General features: G+C 37.1%; 1 protein-coding gene across 2 annotated transcripts in view; it reads left to right on the forward strand.

Moving 5' to 3' along the window:
• Nucleotides 1-34: 34 nt before the first annotated feature.
• skic3 (SKI3 subunit of superkiller complex) overlaps nucleotides 35-21,426 on the forward strand; it is a 29,164-nt gene continuing 7,772 nt past the window's right edge. Inside the window, exons 1-36 of one of the 2 annotated variants that reach the window (XM_056237986.1) lie at nucleotides 35-53; nucleotides 240-332; nucleotides 468-611; nucleotides 1,069-1,160; nucleotides 1,707-1,782; nucleotides 1,938-2,081; nucleotides 2,224-2,322; nucleotides 2,418-2,526; nucleotides 3,864-4,004; nucleotides 4,302-4,403; nucleotides 4,512-4,636; nucleotides 5,328-5,414; nucleotides 5,550-5,653; nucleotides 5,742-5,868; nucleotides 5,975-6,154; nucleotides 6,310-6,434; nucleotides 7,151-7,401; nucleotides 7,504-7,606; nucleotides 7,753-7,935; nucleotides 8,595-8,739; nucleotides 8,825-8,903; nucleotides 9,000-9,061; nucleotides 9,154-9,210; nucleotides 9,292-9,360; nucleotides 9,443-9,517; nucleotides 10,077-10,218; nucleotides 12,586-12,679; nucleotides 13,127-13,204; nucleotides 13,300-13,424; nucleotides 13,573-13,696; nucleotides 13,793-14,017; nucleotides 17,645-17,717; nucleotides 17,834-17,887; nucleotides 17,964-18,075; nucleotides 19,413-19,541; nucleotides 21,166-21,290. In XM_056237986.1, coding sequence (XP_056093961.1) covers nucleotides 243-332; nucleotides 468-611; nucleotides 1,069-1,160; nucleotides 1,707-1,782; nucleotides 1,938-2,081; nucleotides 2,224-2,322; nucleotides 2,418-2,526; nucleotides 3,864-4,004; nucleotides 4,302-4,403; nucleotides 4,512-4,636; nucleotides 5,328-5,414; nucleotides 5,550-5,653; nucleotides 5,742-5,868; nucleotides 5,975-6,154; nucleotides 6,310-6,434; nucleotides 7,151-7,401; nucleotides 7,504-7,606; nucleotides 7,753-7,935; nucleotides 8,595-8,739; nucleotides 8,825-8,903; nucleotides 9,000-9,061; nucleotides 9,154-9,210; nucleotides 9,292-9,360; nucleotides 9,443-9,517; nucleotides 10,077-10,218; nucleotides 12,586-12,679; nucleotides 13,127-13,204; nucleotides 13,300-13,424; nucleotides 13,573-13,696; nucleotides 13,793-14,017; nucleotides 17,645-17,717; nucleotides 17,834-17,887; nucleotides 17,964-18,075; nucleotides 19,413-19,541; nucleotides 21,166-21,290 — 4,050 coding nt within the window. In that variant the 5' untranslated portion in view covers nucleotides 35-53; nucleotides 240-242. Of the gene's footprint in view, nucleotides 54-175; nucleotides 333-467; nucleotides 612-1,068; nucleotides 1,161-1,706; nucleotides 1,783-1,937; nucleotides 2,082-2,223; nucleotides 2,323-2,417; nucleotides 2,527-3,863; nucleotides 4,005-4,301; nucleotides 4,404-4,511; nucleotides 4,637-5,327; nucleotides 5,415-5,549; nucleotides 5,654-5,741; nucleotides 5,869-5,974; nucleotides 6,155-6,309; nucleotides 6,435-7,150; nucleotides 7,402-7,503; nucleotides 7,607-7,752; nucleotides 7,936-8,594; nucleotides 8,740-8,824; nucleotides 8,904-8,999; nucleotides 9,062-9,153; nucleotides 9,211-9,291; nucleotides 9,361-9,442; nucleotides 9,518-10,076; nucleotides 10,219-12,582; nucleotides 12,680-13,126; nucleotides 13,205-13,299; nucleotides 13,425-13,572; nucleotides 13,697-13,792; nucleotides 14,018-17,644; nucleotides 17,718-17,833; nucleotides 17,888-17,963; nucleotides 18,076-19,412; nucleotides 19,542-21,165; nucleotides 21,291-21,426 lie in introns of those variants that run through there. The other variant, XM_056237994.1, reaches the window with a different exon arrangement.

A 21,426-nucleotide genomic window follows, 5' to 3' on the forward strand; every position in this document is an offset into this window, starting at 1 on the left:
GACACGCATGCGCAATTTACTGCTTGCTGAATGGAAACAAACCAAGTTCTGCCGTACGTACATTTCTTACAATAACATTCTAGAAATACACAAATTTCCTTTGAAAATAAGTGTGGTAATATGACAATTTAGTTATGTTCTACATGTCAGCAAGTTAATAGGCAACATAACATGCATAACTGGAAGCATCCTTTACTGCTTATGTTTCGTTAACATTTATCTCTGTCAAATTATTTAAGAAAATGTCCAGTAAAGAAGTGAAAGCTGAGCTGAAAAGTGCAAGAGAAGCCATTAAAAATAAAGAGTTTAAAGAAGCTTTGAAACATTGTAAGGTAAGTGTTTACTTCCACTTGTCAGCATACACTAAATAACTTCCATCTCATACTTTTCTCTTGATTGACTGTATTTGAGTGAGTAGGCAAGGTAAACATTTCACTCTCAAGTTAAACCATATTTCTGTACTCCAGGCTGTTCTCAAGCTTGAGAAGAATAACTATAATGCCTGGGTGTTCATTGGAGTGGCAGCCACAGAGCTGCAGCAGCCGGATCAGGCACAGATCGCCTACAGAAAGGCCACTGAACTGGAGCCAGAGCAACTGCTGGCATGGCAGGTGGGTTGTAGTTTATAAACTTTAATGAATGGTCCATAAAATGTAGTGTTTGTTTATGGACACAGTTTGTTAACCATTTGGCAAGTCGTGGCCTAATGGTTAGAGAGTCAGAATGGTAAACCTAAAGTTGCAGGTTCGATTCTCAATACCGAAAGGAAATGACTGAGTTGCCCTTGGCCAAGGCACTTAATTGCTCCCCTGGAACCACAGCAAAAATGGCTGCCCACTGTTCCGGGTGTGTGTCCACGGTTTGCAGTCAGTGCTGTATGTGTGTAATGTGTGTGTGCACTAACCTGAATGGGTTAAATGCACTCTGACTAATTCTGGGTATGGGTTACCAGTTACCACCATACTTGGCCTTCACATGTCACTTTCACTTGTTAATATGGTCTTTAAATGATATTGTGCACTGCTGATCGAACAATGAAGGTTTACTAGATGTGGATTTCTTTTACAGGGTTTAGCAAATTTGTACGAAAAAGGTGACCAGGCAGATTTCAAAGCCGAGCTGCCAAAGATTTACCAGAAACTTATTACACTGTATGAAACGTAAGTAAAGTGGTCTTCTTTTCTCCTAGGATGATTTTAAACGGAAAAAAATCTAATTCAAAATAAAAGGATAGGGTATAATAGCTTTAAACATTTAGATTGTGCCCCTACCTCCTTTTTCTTTTCCTTTTTGCATGGTTGAAATTTACCAGAATTTCTTAGGTTTTGGAAATGTCCCCTACACACCTTTTTTAAAAATTTGGCTTTATAATAAATGTAAAAAAATATATTAAAATCAGTGAAATTCTTTGAACTTGAATTCTATAATCATGCCAATCATTTTATTGAACAAATAAGTTGAATTGTCTACAAAACTTTTATTGGTTATTATCACAGAAATGAGAATTGACAGGACCACATCTCTTCCAGGGCAGCAGAATAAAAGTTGAAGATTGTTTCAGAACAAGTGACAAATCATTTAGCCTGAATAAAATATAGTTTTGTAATAAAAAAATAAAATAATCATATGGTCGAAAGAGCCTCATTTAGAGCCTCATTCAGTTTGAACAATTTGCTTGATCCATGTATGTTTTTCTGCATTTGCAGTTCAGACAAAGCAAAATGTTTCGAAGTGAGCAAGAAGTTGGTGGAAATCTCTCAGTCGGAGAAGAACTATTTACAGGTATAATCTTTAAATATGACAAGCAGAACTTGATATTACAACAAAAGATTTCAGAGGTTAGAGCTGCACTGGTCTGTTACCTTCACAAATCTACACATTATTTCTAAAATCACAATCAGGTTTGATTCGCCATATGTTTGCTACTCTACCCACAGGTGGCCAGAGTGTGGCGGAGGTTAATCCAGATGAAGGAGGGAGAGGAAGGGGTGGAGGATTCAGAGCTGCTGGAGCTGTGGAAGGAGATGACCAGACTCCTGCAAGACACTATTGAGGATCAGGACAATGAGACTCAGCAGCACGTCAGTCTGATTTACCTGGATTAGTTCTCAAATGCTTCTTTTTGAGAATTTTAAAGTGCTCTTTTTTATGTACATACCCCCGGGTTAATGTCAATACATACATTTTTACAAAGCTTACAGTGTGTTTTTCTTTTCTCAACAGCTGATATCAGCATTTGAAAGAGCTTTGGAAATGACAGTAGATGTGCCCAGTGAAGCCCACAGCAGTCTCTCACAGGATTACATTAAATGTCTTTCTAAGGTTGGCAAGCGCTATATGCCACAATTATAATAATATACACAATAATAATTATGACTGAACCAAAGCAAGAGTTTCATATTCTGTATCCCCTTCAGCTTCCTCATGAGGTGGCCAAGCTAAAAGAGTTTTGTGATGCCACACTGTCCTGCTATCCGACACAATCCTACCCTCTAGAGGCCCTCAGTGAGCACTACATCATAACAGGTAAGTGTGGAGTCCTCGAAGACAAATGAAATAAGTGAGAAACAAAACAACAACAAATATATAGTAGTGCTGTCAAAATTAACGCGTCCACGCGTTCAAATTCTTAAAGCACCGTTTACAAGGTTACATGGGGCAAAAACAACTAAAACAATAACTTTTTGTGTATTTTTTAACAGGGCAAGTAAAAATCTGTACCGTTCTGACAGGGCCAATAGAAAAAATTGAGCCCTAATATATTGAAGGCATTTATTGTAACGGGTTTATGTGAAGTTCACTTAAATGAAAAGATTCTGTTTTTTTTTTAAAGCCTAATAAATGTTCAAATTTATAGCTTTTAATTATACTGTAATGCTGAATGGCTAAAATTAATGGCTGAAATTGAGAAAAAAAATCAATCATCATCAGACATCAGTAGCAGTATTGGTGTATCTGTGATACTACATTTAAATTGTAGGCTACTGTCTTTGTTGTTTCTGCATTAATTTGGATTTTAAATGTGAAATTTTTACATTATAAAAATATATTAACTATAATGTTAGGTGCAAATAATTACAGAACAATGTGCGATTAATTAGTAAAAAAGAAATGAGTTGATTGACAGCACTAATTTTATTCTATAACATAAAATACAGTAGTAATATGATTATTTTAATGCTTTTACTTGTCTTGAAAACTCACTAGTCCGCTTTCACAGCCTCACTGTGTTTATACTTGCGCTCTTGCAAACTATTTTAACTCAATCTTTCAGGGAAAATGTTTTTTAAATATAGACTGAAAGAGTCGTCGGAAGCTTATTGATGGTGGCATTGAAGTCATGTGACCGTGGGGAAGTTTTTTTATACCCTACATTTCGCTTTTGGCGAATGTATTGGTTTTAAAATTCACAAAGTTGTGTTAATTTGTCAAGACTATGGTGATTAACAAAATGTGTTCATAAGAATCAAACTTTTGTTGGTCACAAAGCTTATTTTCTGCAATAATTCAAAAGCCAATGGAGAAATCCTATTGGGTTTTTGTTGAAGGAAGTTGACTGACAAAATACATCATCACTGCAGCGCTCTATGACTGCTGAAAATTCAGCTTTGCCATCACATGAATAAATTACATTTTAATATATTTGCAATAATATTTCACAGCATTACCTTTTTTACTGTATTTTAAATGGTAAGCATAAGAGACTTATTTCAAAAACATTAAAAACTACCCCAAACTTTTGAACACTAAAATAAGTACAAAAATAAACCTGTCTCTGTTTGGAGAAAGCATAAACCTCATGTCTGATATTTCAATAATAACCGCTTTCAGATAAATGTTCTTGTCTCCGATGATCCTGGTAGGTGACTGCAGTGAGGAAGCTGTCCGTTGTTTCCAAAGTCTCTCAGAACTGGATCCTAACAACTCACACGCTCACTTTGGTCTTGGTATTAAAGCTTGTCAGGATAAGAAATATGAGGACGCCCTCAAAAGTATTGGTCTGGGTGAGTTCATAAATATACAGAATTCACTGCTGTTTAGGTTTTCAATTTGGAGCACTAAGGTTATCAAAGTCTCTCCGTGTTCTTGAAAAGAATGTTTCATTCAGACCGGAGGTCATATATAGTATAATGTAAGCAATCCTTCAAATACATTTTGATCATTATAGTATATTTCAAGAACTTCTTGATTTATGTTCATGTTCAGCTATGCAACATTCATTAAGTTCCTATCACTTTCTAAACTATATAATGTAAATGGCAAACAGGATGTTTAAATCTTTTGTCGTGTTTTTCCTGCAGGACTGAAGCGTATGCGTTCTTCCAGCATTGGATGGTATAATCTTGCTCTGGCTCAACTAAAAATGCATAAATACTCTGACAGTGCCACATCTTCCAGCCAAGGTACTGTATCATTAAAAACAACTGCACATACGAAACACAGCTAACAGGACAACTACTCATCAACTGCACTAACAGAGTGAAAAGGGCTGTTCTCTCTTGTGTGTTCAGGGCTGAAGTCGAGTGTGGGGAATTCTGATGATTGGACTCAGAAGCTGCAGAGGTTGAGATTAGATGCTCTGGTGAGGACAGGAAGAGACCAGGATGCTGATGAAGCTCTGCAGATACTTACACAGGTAAAGTTTTAAATCAAAGACTGACACAGTGCTGCAGTCTTACAGCAGAAGCAAACACTACCGTTCAAAGGTTTGGGGTTGGAATGATTTTAAAAGAAGTCTCTTATACTCACCAAAGGCTATTTATTTGATCAAAATCAGAATCAGAATCTTTATTTGTCATTATACAAAAAAGTACAACGAAATTATATGCAATCCTATTCAGCGCAAAAATCAATCTCCCACTTTATAAACAATAATCCTATGTGCAAAAAACAACATTTCTCCTATATAACAAATTGTATAAAAATAAGTGAGAATGATAAACAGTAAACTGAAAAATACAGTAAAACCAGTAATATTGTGAATGTTATTACAATTTACAATAGCTGGTTTCTGTTTGAATATATTTTAAAATGTAATTTAATCCTGTGATGGAAAAGTTGAATTGGCAGCAGCCATTCTTCACACATTTCTTATTAGCAATGTTGAAAATGGATGTTTTCAGGATTCTTTGATGAATAAAAAGTTCATAAGAACAGCATTTATTTGTAATAGAAATCTTTTGTAACATTATAAACATTAGCTGAATAAAAGTATTCATTTCTTTCAAACTAAATTTCATACTTACCCCAAACTTTAGAATTTTTTATTTTAATGTATTTTAACATTATCATTTGATTGATATAATGTTGTTGATTTCTCCTTTTAGATTTCAGATGCCAAAAATGACCCAGTGCTTTTAGCGTTGAAAGGAAGAGCTCACTTGCAAAAAGGTCAAACTGATGAAGCATTTCAGGTCAATTGTTTTCTTTCGACAGGAACATAATTTCTGAATTTTAAGCTGAAGCTTTTTTTTTTTTTACCTTCTTATATCTTAATATTCATCATGCTAAGTAGACCAAATCATGTTTGAATGAAATGATTCTTACAGGTTTTTGCTGAGCTGCTAAACTCTCACCCAGGATCTGTGGAGGGTCTCACTCTGAAGGGGCTGACGCATGTTGCTAAAGAACAGCTCAAACAAGCTGAGGAGAGGTGTGAAACCCTCCTACACAATATCACAAACCAGCATAGCTGTAAACACCAAACACTGATCCTCTTGTCTTCTTTCTCTGTCTCACAGCTTTCTGGAGGCTTTATCCAGAAGCTCAGATAATGGGGAGTTATATTTCTTGCTGGGCCGTCTGTACTGGAACATGGGAGAGGAAATACAAAGGGACCATAGCAAAGCCCATACACATTTGCTCAAGGTGAGGCCACCAACATCAGAACTTGCACTCTTTATCTTTTTATGTAGATACCACTCTTTTGTCTTGGGATAAAAATAAATAATGATGCGTTTTCTGTTGTTTTAAGGCTGCTAAACTGGACCCGTATCTTGGTTCAGTGTTTCGTTTCCTGGGTCATTACTACAGAGAGGTGGCAAAGGATCAGGGCAGAGCCAGAGGCTGCTATAAGAGAGCATTTGAGCTGGATTCTTCTGATGCAGAGGCTGGAGCGGCTACTGTAGATCTCAGCATGGAGCAGGGAGACATGGTGAGTGCAGACAAGTCTAGTTAATTCGTTGAGGGTATCCTCTATTTACTTTTTCTTGCCAAAATCGAATTTAAAAAAGACGCAAGGAACTTTTCACTCTGTACATGCTGTAGAAGACTGGGGTTTATTAACTTTGCTGTGTTTTATCTGTTTAGGACTCAGCTCTGACTGTTCTGCAGTCTGTGACAGAGAGAGCCACTCCTGGCTCTGCTAAATGGGCCTGGATGAGGAGAGGTCTCTACCACCTCAAGATTGGCCAGCACCAACAGGCCATTGCAGAGTAAGTGAATCATTTTCAGTTATAAGGTACAAGTGGTAATAAGAGTTGTTTAACTGGCTCTGGATGGTGTGATTAGCAGATATTTTTAAAGATCTTATTTCATTTATCAACATTAAAGTTGGCAGTTATAATGATGCAAGACATAAACATGTCTTTTTCCAAAATTGTTATTAATAGTAGCCCTATATTACATAATTTTTGTACCATTTAGAATTTAAATTTTATTTCCAATTCAATTCTGGATTTTGGGAAGCGAACAGGATTCAAATGTGTAATTCAAATTTCAGGAAGTAGAAATGGAACTCATATATTTGCAGTACATTTTATTTATTGTTTTCAGTTATAATTATTCAAATGCCACCAATAAAAATGATATTTTACTTATATTAGTCTATTTATACAACACATTTGCCTTCTATTAGCCTTCATTTTATATACCATATCAACAGAAGAGCTCATTTCCCAGAATCCCACAATTAACTTAGCCCCAAGTTTTCAAGGTCCACTTCCCTGTGTTCAGAGATGACTTTATCAAATGTTAAATGTGGGATATATATATATATATTTGTTCTCACCAAAATCAAGCCATATAGCTTTTCATCAGACACAAATGTTAAGATAAATGGCTGCCCCATATGCAATGATTATTGATTTGATTTGATTTGATTTGATTTGATTTGATTTGAAAGTTACCCATGATTCTGCTGTGGTCTCAGTCTGCAGGCGGCGTTGAGGGCTGATCCTCAGGACTGGGTGTGCTGGGAATGTTTAGGTGAAGCTTACCTGAACCGCAGGAGTTTCACAGCTGCTCTGAAAGCCTTTGATAAAGCACATCATCTTCAGCCCACCTCAATCTATAGCCTCTATCAGATGGCCGCCATTAAACAGAACCTGGGCCGGTTTAAAGAGGCTGCCTCAGAGTACAGGCAGATCTTAGAGCAGGAGGAATATGTGCCGGCACTGAAAGGTTTGTGTGATTTCTGCATTAATGTTTTAATCTCTCAGGTTAATATCTATTTCATCCCGTATTCAAATCTGGAGTACATCCTCACTGTGTTTTGATTCTCAGGTCTGGGTGAATGCTTGTTAGCCTTGGCTAAAAGTGCACTGGATGACTATCTTGATGGAAGAGCTGTAGATTTGATACAGAATGCCATCCATTACCTCTTCAGGTAAAGTGTATCATGAACACAGGGTTCTGCTGAGTAAAGAGAATATTTGTGCATCATTCTTTAAAGTGGTGTCTAACTATGTCTGGTGAGTTTGTTGGGTGTCATTGAGTGGATATTGATGTAATCCTCTGTTTCAATGTTCTCAGTGCTGTAAAGCAAAGGCCAGACCTGTCATGTCTGTGGAAGATACTAGGTGATGTCTGCACAACCTGCAGAACTGTGTCCACAAACCGAGCCAAAGTGCTGGTACCTGGAGCTCTATGTGGGATGGATCCACCAGATCAGAGCCATACACTGGACCAGAGACAGCTCCTCACTGTAGGAGAAAGGTAAGAGAGACACACAATCACACAATACATCACACTTGCTGTATTAGAGTCTGTCATTACGTGTCTTTAGGGGCTCATCTGTAGAAAATAAGTGTTCAACAACATCCTGGCTATGTGTTCATTTACTTTCTGAACAATGTTTTTATTATTCATGCAATATACAATACAGTAATGCATACACTAGCATTTTAAAGTTTGGGGTCAGTACGATTTTTTTAAAGACATTAATTGAGTACTTTTATTCAGCAAGGATGGATTAAATTAGTAGAAATTTACATTAAATACATTTATAATGTTACAAAAGAGTTTGATTTCAAATAAATGCTGTTCTTTTGAACTTTCTAGTATCCTGAATTTTTTTTTTTCATCACAGGAATAAAGTTAATTTTAAAATATATTAACATTTATTATAAACTGTGATAGCATTTTAGAATATTACTGAATTGATTTACTAATTTTTTTAACAAATAAATGCAGCCTTATTTCAGTCACTTGTTGAATGTTTAAGTTATGTTGATGTATAAACCATATTTTGGGTTGGTCTACATAAATCTCTCCAAAAATGCCTGCTTATGATTAGTTGAACTGATACAGAAACATATTAAACTAAAGGGTGAAAAGAAGACTGGGGGTCTGATGGATGGAAACTGTTTTATCAGGTGCTTTGGTCATGCATTGAAACTCATGCCGGAGGCCCCCAGTCTGTGGTGTGACCTCGGCATGAACTATAACCACCAATCCAGACTTCTCAGCTGCTTGTTTCCTGAGGAGGATCCCCAGCCTCTGCTGGAGAAAGCCCTGCAGGTACCTGACCTGAGATCAGTTGTTCAGAGTGCTTACATGAAGATGTGTTTTAACAGGCTGTTTTGGTTTGGCTCTGTTTTGGCAGTGTGTGAAGAAGGCGATCATGCTGGACAGTGCGAATTACAAATACTGGAACGCCCTTGGGGTCGTCGCCATGGCAAAAGGTAGATACACATGATGTACGTAATTGCATTAGTCTGTATTACATAACTGTTTTGACTATTCTTGTGTTAATATTATATTCTGCTTTTATATTTTAGGAATAGAGAACTTTGCACTTGCACAACACAGTTTCATCAAATCAGTAAAAGCTGAGTCAAATGTAAGTAATGCAAGAAAAATAAACTGTTTGTTTCCTCACTTTTTTAAATATTTGTGTTGATGCAAGTATTGTATCTTTTGGTTATTTTTCAGAATGTGGTTGCATGGACTAACCTTGGTGCTTTGTATCTGAAGAAGGGAAACATAGAGGTAATGTTATTTTGTCAAGTGATAAGCTTTGCTTTACTTGTATTGAGAGAGCCATGCTGATTTCTACATTATTTTTTGTAGCTCTCTCATGAAGCTTTCAAGATTGCTCAGTCGCTAGAGCCCCTTTATGTGAACTGCTGGATCGGACAGGTACACTTTAGATTACACCTTGAGTTCATATCTTTTGTCCATTACTTTACGCAGCACATCTAACTTCTTTCTCAACATACAGGCCTTCATTGCTGAGACCGTTGGCAGTTATGACACCATGGACCTTTTCAGACACACCACAGAACTGAGCACTCATGTATGTTTAGTCATTTCTAAACACGCACTACCTTTTAAAAGTTTGGGGTTTGTAATGTTTTATGCTCATGCTCTCTCATGCTCACCAAGACTGGATCTATTTGTTCAAAAATACAGTAATGTTGTGAAATATTATTAAAATTTTATAAGACCTTTTTTCTATTTTAGTATATTTGCAAATGTAATTTATTCTTGTGATCAAAGCTGAATTTCCAGCATCATAACTCCAGTCTTCAATGTCACATGATCCTCAGAAATCATTCTAATTTGCGGCTCAAGAAACATTTTTTATTATCAATATAGAAAACAGTTGTGCTCCTTAATTTTTTTGTGGAACCCGTTTGTTAAACCGTTATTTAAAATGTATTTTTTTAAATAAGATTATAAATGTCTTTACTGTCACTCATGATCAATTTAATGCATTCTTGCTGAATAGAAGTATACATTTCTTTAAAAAAAATGTACTGACCCCAAACTTTTTGAAATGTAGCGTATAGTTTCTTTAGGTTCAGATTATTGCTGTATGTTCTTCTTGCTGTAACATGTTTGTTTGATATTAGACTGAGGGAGTGAAGGGTTACGCGTACTGGGTTTGCTCCACACTGCTGGACAGGAGCAACAGAGACTCCGAGCTCTACCTCTACAACATAGTTCAGATGAACGCCGTCTCTGCTGCCCAGGTGGCTCTGAGCAAGTACACTGGTATGAGAACACAAACACACACTATACTGTATTAAAGGGTTAGCTCACCTAAAAAAGTAATTTCTGCCATTACTCACCCTCATGTCTTTACAAACCCATAAAACCCAAGAAGATATTTTTGATCTGCAACGTTTTTACCACTTTCAAGGCCCAAAAAGGTAGTAAAGACATCTTTAAAATAGCCCATGTGACTACAGAGGTTCAACCTTAAAGGGATAGTTAAGTTGTGCGTCAAGTTCAAGGGTTATTCTTTTGGCGTAAATCGATGCTTACGGCCGTCTGCCGGAAGCTAGTTATTTTAGTCAATAATTTTTTTAATATGAATATTTTTCTTACACGAACAGATCGTTTCACTTCAGAAGGCCTTTATTAATCCCCGGTGACGCGTGGAAAACTTTAATCATGAGTACATGCACTTTGATGGACTTCCAAAGAAACAGCCATTCACTGCCATTATCAAGCTTGGAAGAGCCAGGACATTTTTTTAATATAACTCTGATTGTATTCTTCTGAAAGAAGAATGTCATATACACCTAGGATGGCTTCAGGGTGAGTAAATCATGGGCTAATTTTCATTTTTGGGTGATCTATCCCTTTAATACAGAAGCCCTGTACAGCAACAAAAAAAAATTATAATAATTCTAGCATTTTGAGATTAAAGTCGACATATTTCAAGAATAAAGTCGTAATATTTTGAGAATTTCCGTAGAAGTTCTTATTTATTTATTTTTTTGTAAAGAAATCCGTCTGTAAGGTCGAACTGCTTCTGAAATGGATCTAAATTAATATAATAGTAGCTTACTTTTATCTGGGCTTTCAACAAAAGGAAATTCTACAGGTGCTAATCTAACAACATGGCCTTACCATTCCTTTTGTTGAAAGCCCAGATAAAAGTAAAAATCTACTATTTTGTTTAGATCCATGTCCGAGGCAGTTCGACTTCATGAGCGCATTTCTTTACACACATGGCTTCTCGCAATTTTGACCTTATTCTCAAAATATTACAACTTTATTCTCATAATGTTCCGACTTTATTCTCGTAATGTTTCGACTTTAATCTCGAAATGTTTCGACTTTAATCTCGAAATGTTCACAAAAAAAAAATCCGTTTCGGTTCATGGCTTCTGTACTTTAAAGGGGCACTTGGCAACTCTAGCCATTTCTTCGCTGATTTTCACTTTTGTTGTCGCATGTTTTCTCATCGAGCTCCCCCTACAGCTGTGCGGCGTATATTTTCACAACACTGTTATAAAAAAACTCACTTGCGGCACCTTCCTCCCGCTTTCTACCGCTGCTTATGTGCATTTGTTATTATCGGAGCCGGCCAACTTTATCGTGTGGAGCTATGTCTACTGAGGTTGGTAATACATCATACACAGTATCATAGAATTATGTCGAATTGCCATAAAGCAGTGCGTGTTTCTCGCTCGTTCTTGCTTGTTCTCGCTTCTCACGAGACTTCCTATTTCCAAATTACCGGGACGTTAGTCCCCATGTTGCAAGGTTGGTTTTCCACCATTCTCTCCAGAACAGGTTATTAAACCATCCAAATGATTTCTAAATGGTTTTATTAAGTTGAAATAGTTGCTAAGTGCCCCTTTAATGTTATGAAATGACAAGAATATTTTTGTGCACAAAAACAATAAAAAACCCAGACTTTATTCAACATTTTCTTCTCTTCCATGTCAGTCTCTGACACTGTTCACGTGAGCACCACGACACATGCATGTGATGCAGGAACCGGCCCATTCTGAGCCGGCGTTCTGACATAGAACCCGGAAGCGCTGCACTGTGTTTACAATGTGAACAGCATCAGAGACTGACACAGAAGAGAAGAAATTGTTAAATAAAGTCTTTTTTTTCCCTTTTTTTTTTTGCTCGCAAAACATTCTCAATGTTTGAGGGTGAGTAATTAATGACTGAATTTTCATTTTTGGGTGGACTAACCCTTTAAGATATTGCAAGGTTATTTAAGGTCTTCCATTTGTTGTCTGATCTCAAACCAATTTTTGACAAAAGAAAATACAGTACCAAAGCTCTATAATGCATAATCATTATAAATTATGTAAATGCATTAATATGGCACTGTATGCATGTTTTAATAGGCCATGCTAAAAATGTAACACTCAATTACAGTATGTAACGGGTCTCTGCTCCATCTCTTTGTATAACAAAGGCCTTTTTGCTTGACAGTTAAAGACCCCTGATGTATTGAATGATTTCTCCAGCAATGCAGGTGGAATGGCTAGACACATTTGTGAAAAATGTGTTTCTATGATAGGAAATGACCCATGTGACAGTGACAAATTATTTAAAGATGGAGAGAGAGGTAATGAAGCTTAATGTACTCGCTCTTTTTCACACCAGAGAGGATTCAGACCGACCCTGACGCCTTCATCATGCTCGGATACCTGAACACACACCTGCAGCTGAAGAAACAGGCCACTGAGGCATATCGCAGGTTTGCCACCTCTAGCTATTTTTACATTTGGAAATTCTGTCCTGGCCAGTTGGACATTAAGTCTGCATGACACAATTTTAGTTAATCTGAAGCAGGAATTAACAAAAGTTAATTTTAATGTTTTTTTAAACATCAAATTTTTTATGTTATATTCCAGGCCCAGTTGCATTATCACATTCATTATAAACTGATGTTCATTTAATTCTTTAATTTATTCATATATATATATATATATATACAGTATATATATATATATGTGTGTGTGTGTGTGTTTGTGAATTTTAAACAAGTTATTTGAATAAATTTATATAAATAATTGACATAAAACTTGATATGTGTTTTAAAAATATTATATAAAAAAACATGTATGCTGCCTAAAGTTTCTGACACTGATCTCTAGACCATACTGGTATTAAATCGTTCTTGGATGTTTTCCATTCTCCACAGAGCTGTCGAGTTGCTTCAGGCGTCCCCTCACACAGACAAGCTCAGCTTTGCTTTGAGGGGTTACGGGCGTGCCCTCAGGTAAAAAATCACTATGCCATCAGTCATTTCATCTATAATAATGTCATCAGAGTTATCAGTACAAAATAATGTTTATTTTATAATGTCACTGTCAGTGATGAAGGGCATTTGGAAGAAGCAGTGCGTATTTATTCCTCCACACCATTAGATGAGCTGCATGATCTCATCGGGCTGGCGCTCTCCTGTTTCAAAATCAGTCGCCTGCCAGAGAGCATTCAGGGTGAGCTGTCATTGCTATTTTGCTTTTGGTTACTGGTAACATTATGAATTGAAATAGGCCCTACACTGCCTTATGAAACAACCAAAGCTTGTGATTGTGTTTTTCCGAGGGCATGCATGTACACTTGTCTATGTGCACTCATTTCCAGCCTATGAGAAAGCCCTTGCAGTTGCCTCTAGTGAGAAAGAAAAGGCCTGTATACTTACTGCACTGGCCCTGATACAGCACACGCTGGGCAGCATGGATCATGCCAAAACACTTCTCTTCAAGTGGTGAGGAAACTATTCAACTGTCTCCGAGAAACACATTCTCTGCTTCAGTAGTGAAAAGCAAAACCTGTCTCCTCTTGTTTATGTTTGTATGTGTAGCTCCATGCTTAAAGAGCCCATTCCAGAGAGCCTGCAGTGTCTCTGTGCTCTGGGTTTGGTTCATGGGGATGTGACCCTGGCAAGTGCTACGCTCACCGAGCTGCTGAAACTGGGGGAACCTGTAGGAGGCGCTGTGGAGGAGTACTGTCTGCTCACTTGCACCCTGCTGGCCCTGCAGGGCAACTTTAGCGGTGTACATAGGGAGGCTTCTAGGGCTATACACAGGTACTGTATAATATTTTGAGATATGGTGTCTCCTAATTAGATACAACATGATTAGGCAACAATCTAAAACAAAATATGACAATGTTTCTCTGCTCACTATAAAATATCATTGGTCAAAAATCTTGCTTCATGTAGCTATTATGTAGTACATTAGTATTTGAAGACAAATAAAAGTGCCTACTATATTAAATATAAAGCATATTAAAGCTGCAGTCCGTAGTTTTTTTAAGTTAAAAATAATCCAAAATAATTATATAAAAAAAAACGTATTCTGCCAGTGGTCAAAACTATCTGCTTGCCATAGCTAGATTCAAAACGGTTAGCTTGTAATAATGATTTTAATTCCAGTGGTACTGGTGGGTTTCCGCGGGAAATTCGAGCATGTCTTTGCGTCATTACGTCACACCCGTACGCATAAAGAAGGAGTTTCGGCTAGCCGGCTATACTGCGCGTGACAAGATGTTTAGATGTATAGGCTTTTCTCGCAGCACTTTACATAAATAAACTTATGGCATCCAGAAAGATCCAAACAACAATCATCAGTGTCAACTGGAGATTCAGCAGTTATAAAACCCAAAAGACTTCGTACTTCGGATTTAAGGTGGCTAGAGAAAGAGAAAGAAACCGTCTCATGCGAACACAAGGATTTAAACATCGGAGGGGCTTTTGAAAAGTGCGTGAACTCCGTGTTTTGAAGGGGTTCAAAACGGAAGAAGAGACGGCTTTTTTCTGCTGAACAAGTAAGTTAAGACATTTCAATAGTTCAATCGTGTAACAGTACATTTTCTTAATTCATACAGTTATGGAGTTTCCTTTGTTGTGCCTTTCTCGTTTTGCTATTATGGAGAATATGAATTCTGAACTACACAGGTAATCATAAAACACATTAAATTTAACATTAGTCACGCAATGCTGATGTTGTTAACATGAACAATTTGAGAACAAAGTAGGCTATAATTTGCACGGTTGCTGTAAATCGCGTTGATTAAATCTAACGAAGCTTATCATGTCGAATGCTTTTTCCCCCTTAGTTGGTCAGAACAAAAATGGATGTTACTTACTTGTTCAGAAGTTTTCTTATGAAAATTCTTATGTTGGTCAAACTTTCAAAAAGTGAATCTGTGATTCTGTATGACAGTATCCACACAGCGCGGTGACTGACAGCAGCACTCGCCTCAAAGCACTGTGTTCATCCGCGCTGTTTCATGCCGATTTACAACCCACGTAAAGATGATAATTCCGCGAATCACTGCAGTTACAGATTTCGAACAGAGAGATGGCGACAAAGAGGAAAAGCTACAGACTGCAGCTTTAAAGGAGCATTGCGGAAGTTCTGAAATTTCTTACCGTTACTGACACCAGTGGCCGTTAGAGAAACTGCAGCCAGTCTCATGCTCGTTCTCGGTGCGCACACTCATTGGCCGCACTAGATAAGGATTTTTTTTTTTTTTTTTTTTACTTGTGCTGGAGGCTGGTCGCTTCTTTCCATCCGCAGAGTCCATTTGAAACACTACTGCTAGCGATTGCCGCTGCTTATTAATGGCTGCCGTACGGATGTAAGCCCAAAGAGACGAGAACGCGCATGACGTCACATTTTGTGAATTTTCGCGCCAACTCGGACCCGACTCCTCCACACACAATTGACCCTACAGGCTGATAGAGGCAACCGTGGTGGACAGTCAAGGTGTCATTCTTTCTATTACATTATGGTTGGCTCATAAATGTACAAATGAAGACACTATTTTTTTTAAGTAAAAACCTACACATAGCCCCTTTAAGACATCAGATATGTCCTGATTAATTTATTTTGTCACACACCATCTTTCTGAATGATTCCCACCTAAAAATACAAGGGAATTTTAAAATTGTGATTTCCAGGCCTTAACTAAATTTTAAATAATTATATTATATTTTATTTAAGGCTGTCAAAATTAACGATTAATTCTTTCAGTTTAACGCGTTAAACATATTTAAATAACGCAGCATCTGTTTTTTCCCGTCATTCTTTGGGGTAGTGTTACAATATATGATCACGCTCTTGTTCATGCAAATGCTTTTAAACCATTAACGCGTGACAAGACACAAAAGAGAACGCAGTGCGGTACCAGCTCACATCTGTGAATCTCCTGTCTGTGTGACACACAACTCGTGCTCACAGAAACCCACACTGCTCTTGACTGAATAACATTTGCATTTGTAGCTTTAATAAGGATTCATCTATATTTATTTGATAATTTATGCAGTGAAAACTGTGGTGTTTTATAACTTTATTCAATTTCTGAATATGTCCTACCTTTTAGACCTACCTAAAAATCTTAAAGCACTGTTTACAAGGTTACATGGGTCAAAAAGTAAATCTGGTCTGACTTGGACAATAGAAAATGTTTTGCTCTGATATATTGAAGGGCACAGGCAAATGTGACATTTATTACAATGAGTTTATGTGAAGATTTTTTGCAAGTTCACTTAAATGAAAAGTTGTTATATTTTTAAAGCCTAATAAATGTAAAAAAAATTATAGACATCAGTAGGTATATAGGTCTTGGTGATACTGGCCTTCTTTCATAAAAAGATGCCATTAAACAAATATTTAAAATATAGGCTTCTGTCTTTGTTGTTTCTACATTCATTTGATGATTAAATGTGAAATTATTACAATATAAGAATATGTTATCTTTAATGTTAAGTATGATTAATCAAGATTCAATTAACCTTTATTAAACAAGGACACATTCATGATCATGATAATGATATTTGATCAAAGGTGAAGGTAAAGTAATTTATAATGTTACAAAATATTTCCATTTCAAATAAATTCTGTTCTTTTGAACTTTCTATTCATCAAATAATCCTGGAAAAAAAATGCCACAGTTTCTTCAAAAATATTAATCAGCACAATTGTTTTCAACATTAATAATAAGAAATGTTCCTTGAGAAGCAAATGAGCATATTAGAATGATTTCTGAAGGATCATGTGACACTGAAGAGTAATGATGCTGTATATTCAGCTTTGCATCACAGGAATAAATTACCTTTAAGATATATTAAAATAGAAAACAGTTATTTTAAAATGTAATATTTTTGATCAAATAAATGTAGCCTTGGTGAGCATAAGATACTTCTTTAAAAAACATAATAAATCTTACCAACTCCAAACTTTGGAATGTTATTTATATTAGATTAGATTTATAAAATGGTTAAATGTTGGAGGAAAGTCCACCTGGATCCAGACTCAGATCAAAAGACAAACTTCAGTTGTTGCTATTCAGCTGAAGCCCGGACACTTAAATTATTGAATATTTGTCCGGCCCCATTATGTCTTGTTGAGTGGGGAATTGAGGACTTTGATTAAATTAAATGCACTTCTTTATTTGTCCAATAGCAAGTGACCTTTTAATGTCCTCCTTTAATCTGCATCGTGCAAAGACATGAAAACACTAAAATGCTATTAAAGGGAAGGCCCTTTCATCTAATTAACCTCAGGTATGAATCATTGCATTTGGTAAATTAACCCAAATGTCAAATGAGGTACCAGAACATACCAGAACTACAAGAATTCTTCCTTCTTTTGTCAGACATTTTTTAATTATGAAAAATTATGAGTATTGGACAACTTTTATGTTGTAGGAACCCAGGGAATCCATCTCTCTGGGCTCTTCTCTCCAGACTGGTCCCACAGTACTGCCCCAACAAAGCCAGTGTGAGTATTCTCACAATATTTGAGGAGAACTAACATGCTTAAAGGAATAGTTCACCTGTTATAGAAATATTGACCATAAAATATTGGTGTTCATGTAGTTTTCATATTTCCATCAGGGAGGAGCTGTGGCCGGCAGTGTGGCTTGTCATGCCAGCTTGACACTTGGAAAGGTAACTTGACATTTGTGGATGAAATCCTTTGCCAAGATCTGTGTCCATTAAATAGTTCAACTCTTTCTGTCTGTAGAGGGCGTTGCTGTACAGTGGAGTGAATCAGTTGGCCTCAGGCCGCCACTCTGGTGAGGACAGAAGATGCAACGCTCTCAAAACAATCCAGAGAGCTGTGCTGCTGTGCCCAGGTAAAGTTCCATCCAGTCAGGTAGTGTTACTAATGTTGCGTTAGCCTAATTCTGTAGCATTAAGACTCTAAGTAAAACAAATCATCATTATATCACCATTGCCCTTTTGACTAGAAAGCTTCAGGTTGCTCAGATATCTGAGCAAAAACTGTCCTCACAATTGACCGTTCGCACAGACGTTCCCTTTAGTTACTGTTGCTATGTCCGACAAGCCACACCGCTCTCATGCCACACCATGTTCTCACGCAGTGAAAAATACATCGTGGAGAAGAGAGGACACTGACAACGTGCTGACAGACAGGACAGACCAGGTTATATTTGATATGAAACAAAGTCTCACCTTAATTTGGTAAATTTTTTACAGAAATTTAAACAATAAATACCGTTTTGTGGCTCTTTAATGTGCCGTGACAGATCGCTGTAGAGCCTCAGTTAAAGCTGCTCGTGAACCGATCACCTCTTCCTTCTAGTTAATTTATAGCATCAAGTAAACATGAATGAACATCAGAAGGAATGTTGTTTCAACCATGGAAAGACGTCAGTACACTTCGTTTTTCAAGTTCAAATCCTCCAACGTTAATCTACTAACTCTCCTGACTGCTTTGTCGGACAAAAATGGCAGATTCGGCGGATGGCGGATTATTATTGGTCAGATTGCCTGTCAATCAAACTCCCTGCGAATGGTCAATTAGAGGCACTCTGGATCAATTCTCAGGTTATCTGCTAAATGGCAAGTTCAATAACTTAAAGATTCAAAAACAGACTTTCCATGACCCCGAACTTGTAATTTCCTAACCCAGACTAATAGCAGACTACGAGACCAAGACTAAACCCATCAGCCCCTATGCACACAGAACAAAGTCCCTTTTCGCGCATACAAAACCAACTCATATCTGTTTCAATGGGGAAATATCAAAATCTCTGCTTGCCAAATTAATTTAAATGCATATTTCAGGCTTGAAACTATTTGAAATATGTTATTACAGTTAGAACAAACCAGAGTTTATCAAACTGTTGTAATGAGCTTTGGCTTCTTGTTTAAAACATTGTTAATATAGTATTGGACAGAACACACTCTTCTTTAACCCTAAAACTATGAAAATGTTCCTTTTGGATACTGAGAACCTTGCATTAAACGTGTCAGCAGGAGTAAGTGCCAAGTGTAATGCAGAGTGTATTTAGAGTGAAGCCTGGTCCATGTTCAAAGTTTGAGAAGACAGAAGAGACTCTGAGACATCAATATATCAGCCAGATGAAATATTTGTCTACACTAGGTAGGATGACAGTGATTCAGTGTTGGATCGATGTGTCCTCGTCTTTCTGTTTGACAAACGCAGATGATCCTGCTGGTTGGGCGGGGCTAATGGCCGCCTGTCACACAGAGAACACTGCATGCTTACTCGCAGGCTCCGCCCCTCGCAGAGAAGATCTGGAGAGGGCGCACATGACTCTGGTGTCTGAAAAAGGTCAGTGAAACTTGAGACTGTTTTGTCTGTGTATTTGAATATGCTAACTGTCAAAAGTTTGTAGTACGGTAATTAAGTTTAAAAAAAAAACTTTTTTAAATAATAATTTTTCGCTCACAAGGGCTGAATTTATTCAATAAAAAAATACAGGTTTTCTATTTTAGTATATTTTAAAATGGAATTCATTCCTGTGAATCAAAGCTGAATTTTAAAATAAATGCAGTTCTTTTGAACCGTCTATTCATCAAATAATTCTGAAAAAAAATTATCACGGTTTTCACAGAAATAGCAGCAAAAGCTGTTTTCAACATTGATAATAATAGGAACCATTATTAATAATTGAGCACCAAATCAACACATAATGATTTCTGAATGGTCATGTGACACTAAATGCACTGTGACCATTTGTGAATGGTCACAGTGCATTCTGGTGTCCCTCAAGGTTCTATCCTGGGCCCTATACTTTTTAACATATACGTTTATCCTCTTGGTCAACTTTTAAGATCACTTGGTCTCAGTTTTCACTTCTATGCAGATGACACCCAGGTTTATATACATTCAAAACCCGATGTAAATGTGGCTGTGTCTCATCTTTCCTTTTGTATTTCTGAGATAAAAGATTGGATGTCTAGACATTTTTTATGTCTAAACAGTGATAAGACGGAAGTAATGCTTATTGGTTCACCTCACCAGCTACGGAAGGCTGGTTCCCCCACTTTTAGTGTAGAAGGTTCTACACTTCATTTTCAGACTAAATTAAAAAATCTGGGGGTGATATTTGATAATAATTTGACATTTGTTCCTCATTTTCAGAGCACTAGTGTCAGTACATCATTTTTTCATCTCAAAAATATAGCCAGATTGCGTCCTATGTTGTCACTCCCAGTGGCTGAAAAGCTAATTAACATTTTTGTATTTTCTCGTATTGATTACTGTAATGCTCTGTTGGCTGGGGTTTCAAAAGCTACCCTTAACAAACTACAGTTGGTACAAAATTCTGCCGCTCGAATTCTATCTGGAAACAGGACAAGGGACCATATTACTCCGGTACTGGAATCTTTACACTGGCTCCCTGTCAGATTCCGTGTTGATTTTAAAATCTTAATGCTTACTTATAAGGCCTTGCATGGACTGACACCTCATCTATCTGAATAGATGAACTTTTATTCTATCTAACTGAACTTTTAACACCCTACACACCAGCACGTGATCTCCGCTCTTTGGAAGCTGGCCTTTTAATTGTTCCGCATACCCGACTAAAGTCCATGGGTGATAGGGCCTTTCTCGTCGAATGCTCCAAAACTTTGGAATTCCCTGCCTATTGAGATTAGGCAAGCCAAATCTCTGAGTGTTTTTAAAACATCACTTAAAACTTATTTGTTTAGGGTAGCTTTTACATAATTGTTTATAATTGTCTTATTATTATTATTATTATTATTATTAATTATATATTATATATATTATTTCACAATATTAGTTTTTACTGTATTTTTGAAACAGCTGTGGTGAGTACAATACTTTCAAAAACATAAAAAAATCACAATAATTCCAAACTTTTGACCGGTAGTGTATATGCGGACGGTGAACATGGCTTTAAGACTGTGTGTTGTGTGTCTGTTCTCAGTGAAGGGCCTGCAGGGAGAGGACGGGCTCTTGGCTCAGGCTCTGGAGGGCTGGGTGCTGCAGCAGGCCGTGACTGGACTCAAACAGAGTGGTCAATATGACCAGGCAGAGACTCTTTGCTCCCAGGTACACACACATGCACGCTCTCTGTTTCTGTGTCACGCTGTCCCCTATTGATTCGTCTCTCATCAGCTATGGGCGCAGGTGCAGACACAGACAGATTCAAGGGCTTCAGAGCAGAACAGTGTGCCCGTTTCACAGC

This window comes from Rhinichthys klamathensis, unplaced genomic scaffold, assembly GCF_029890125.1.
Source record: "Rhinichthys klamathensis goyatoka isolate OS25496 unplaced genomic scaffold, OSU_Roscu_1.1 h1tg000019l_1, whole genome shotgun sequence".
Taxonomy (NCBI): domain Eukaryota; kingdom Metazoa; phylum Chordata; class Actinopteri; order Cypriniformes; family Leuciscidae; genus Rhinichthys; species Rhinichthys klamathensis.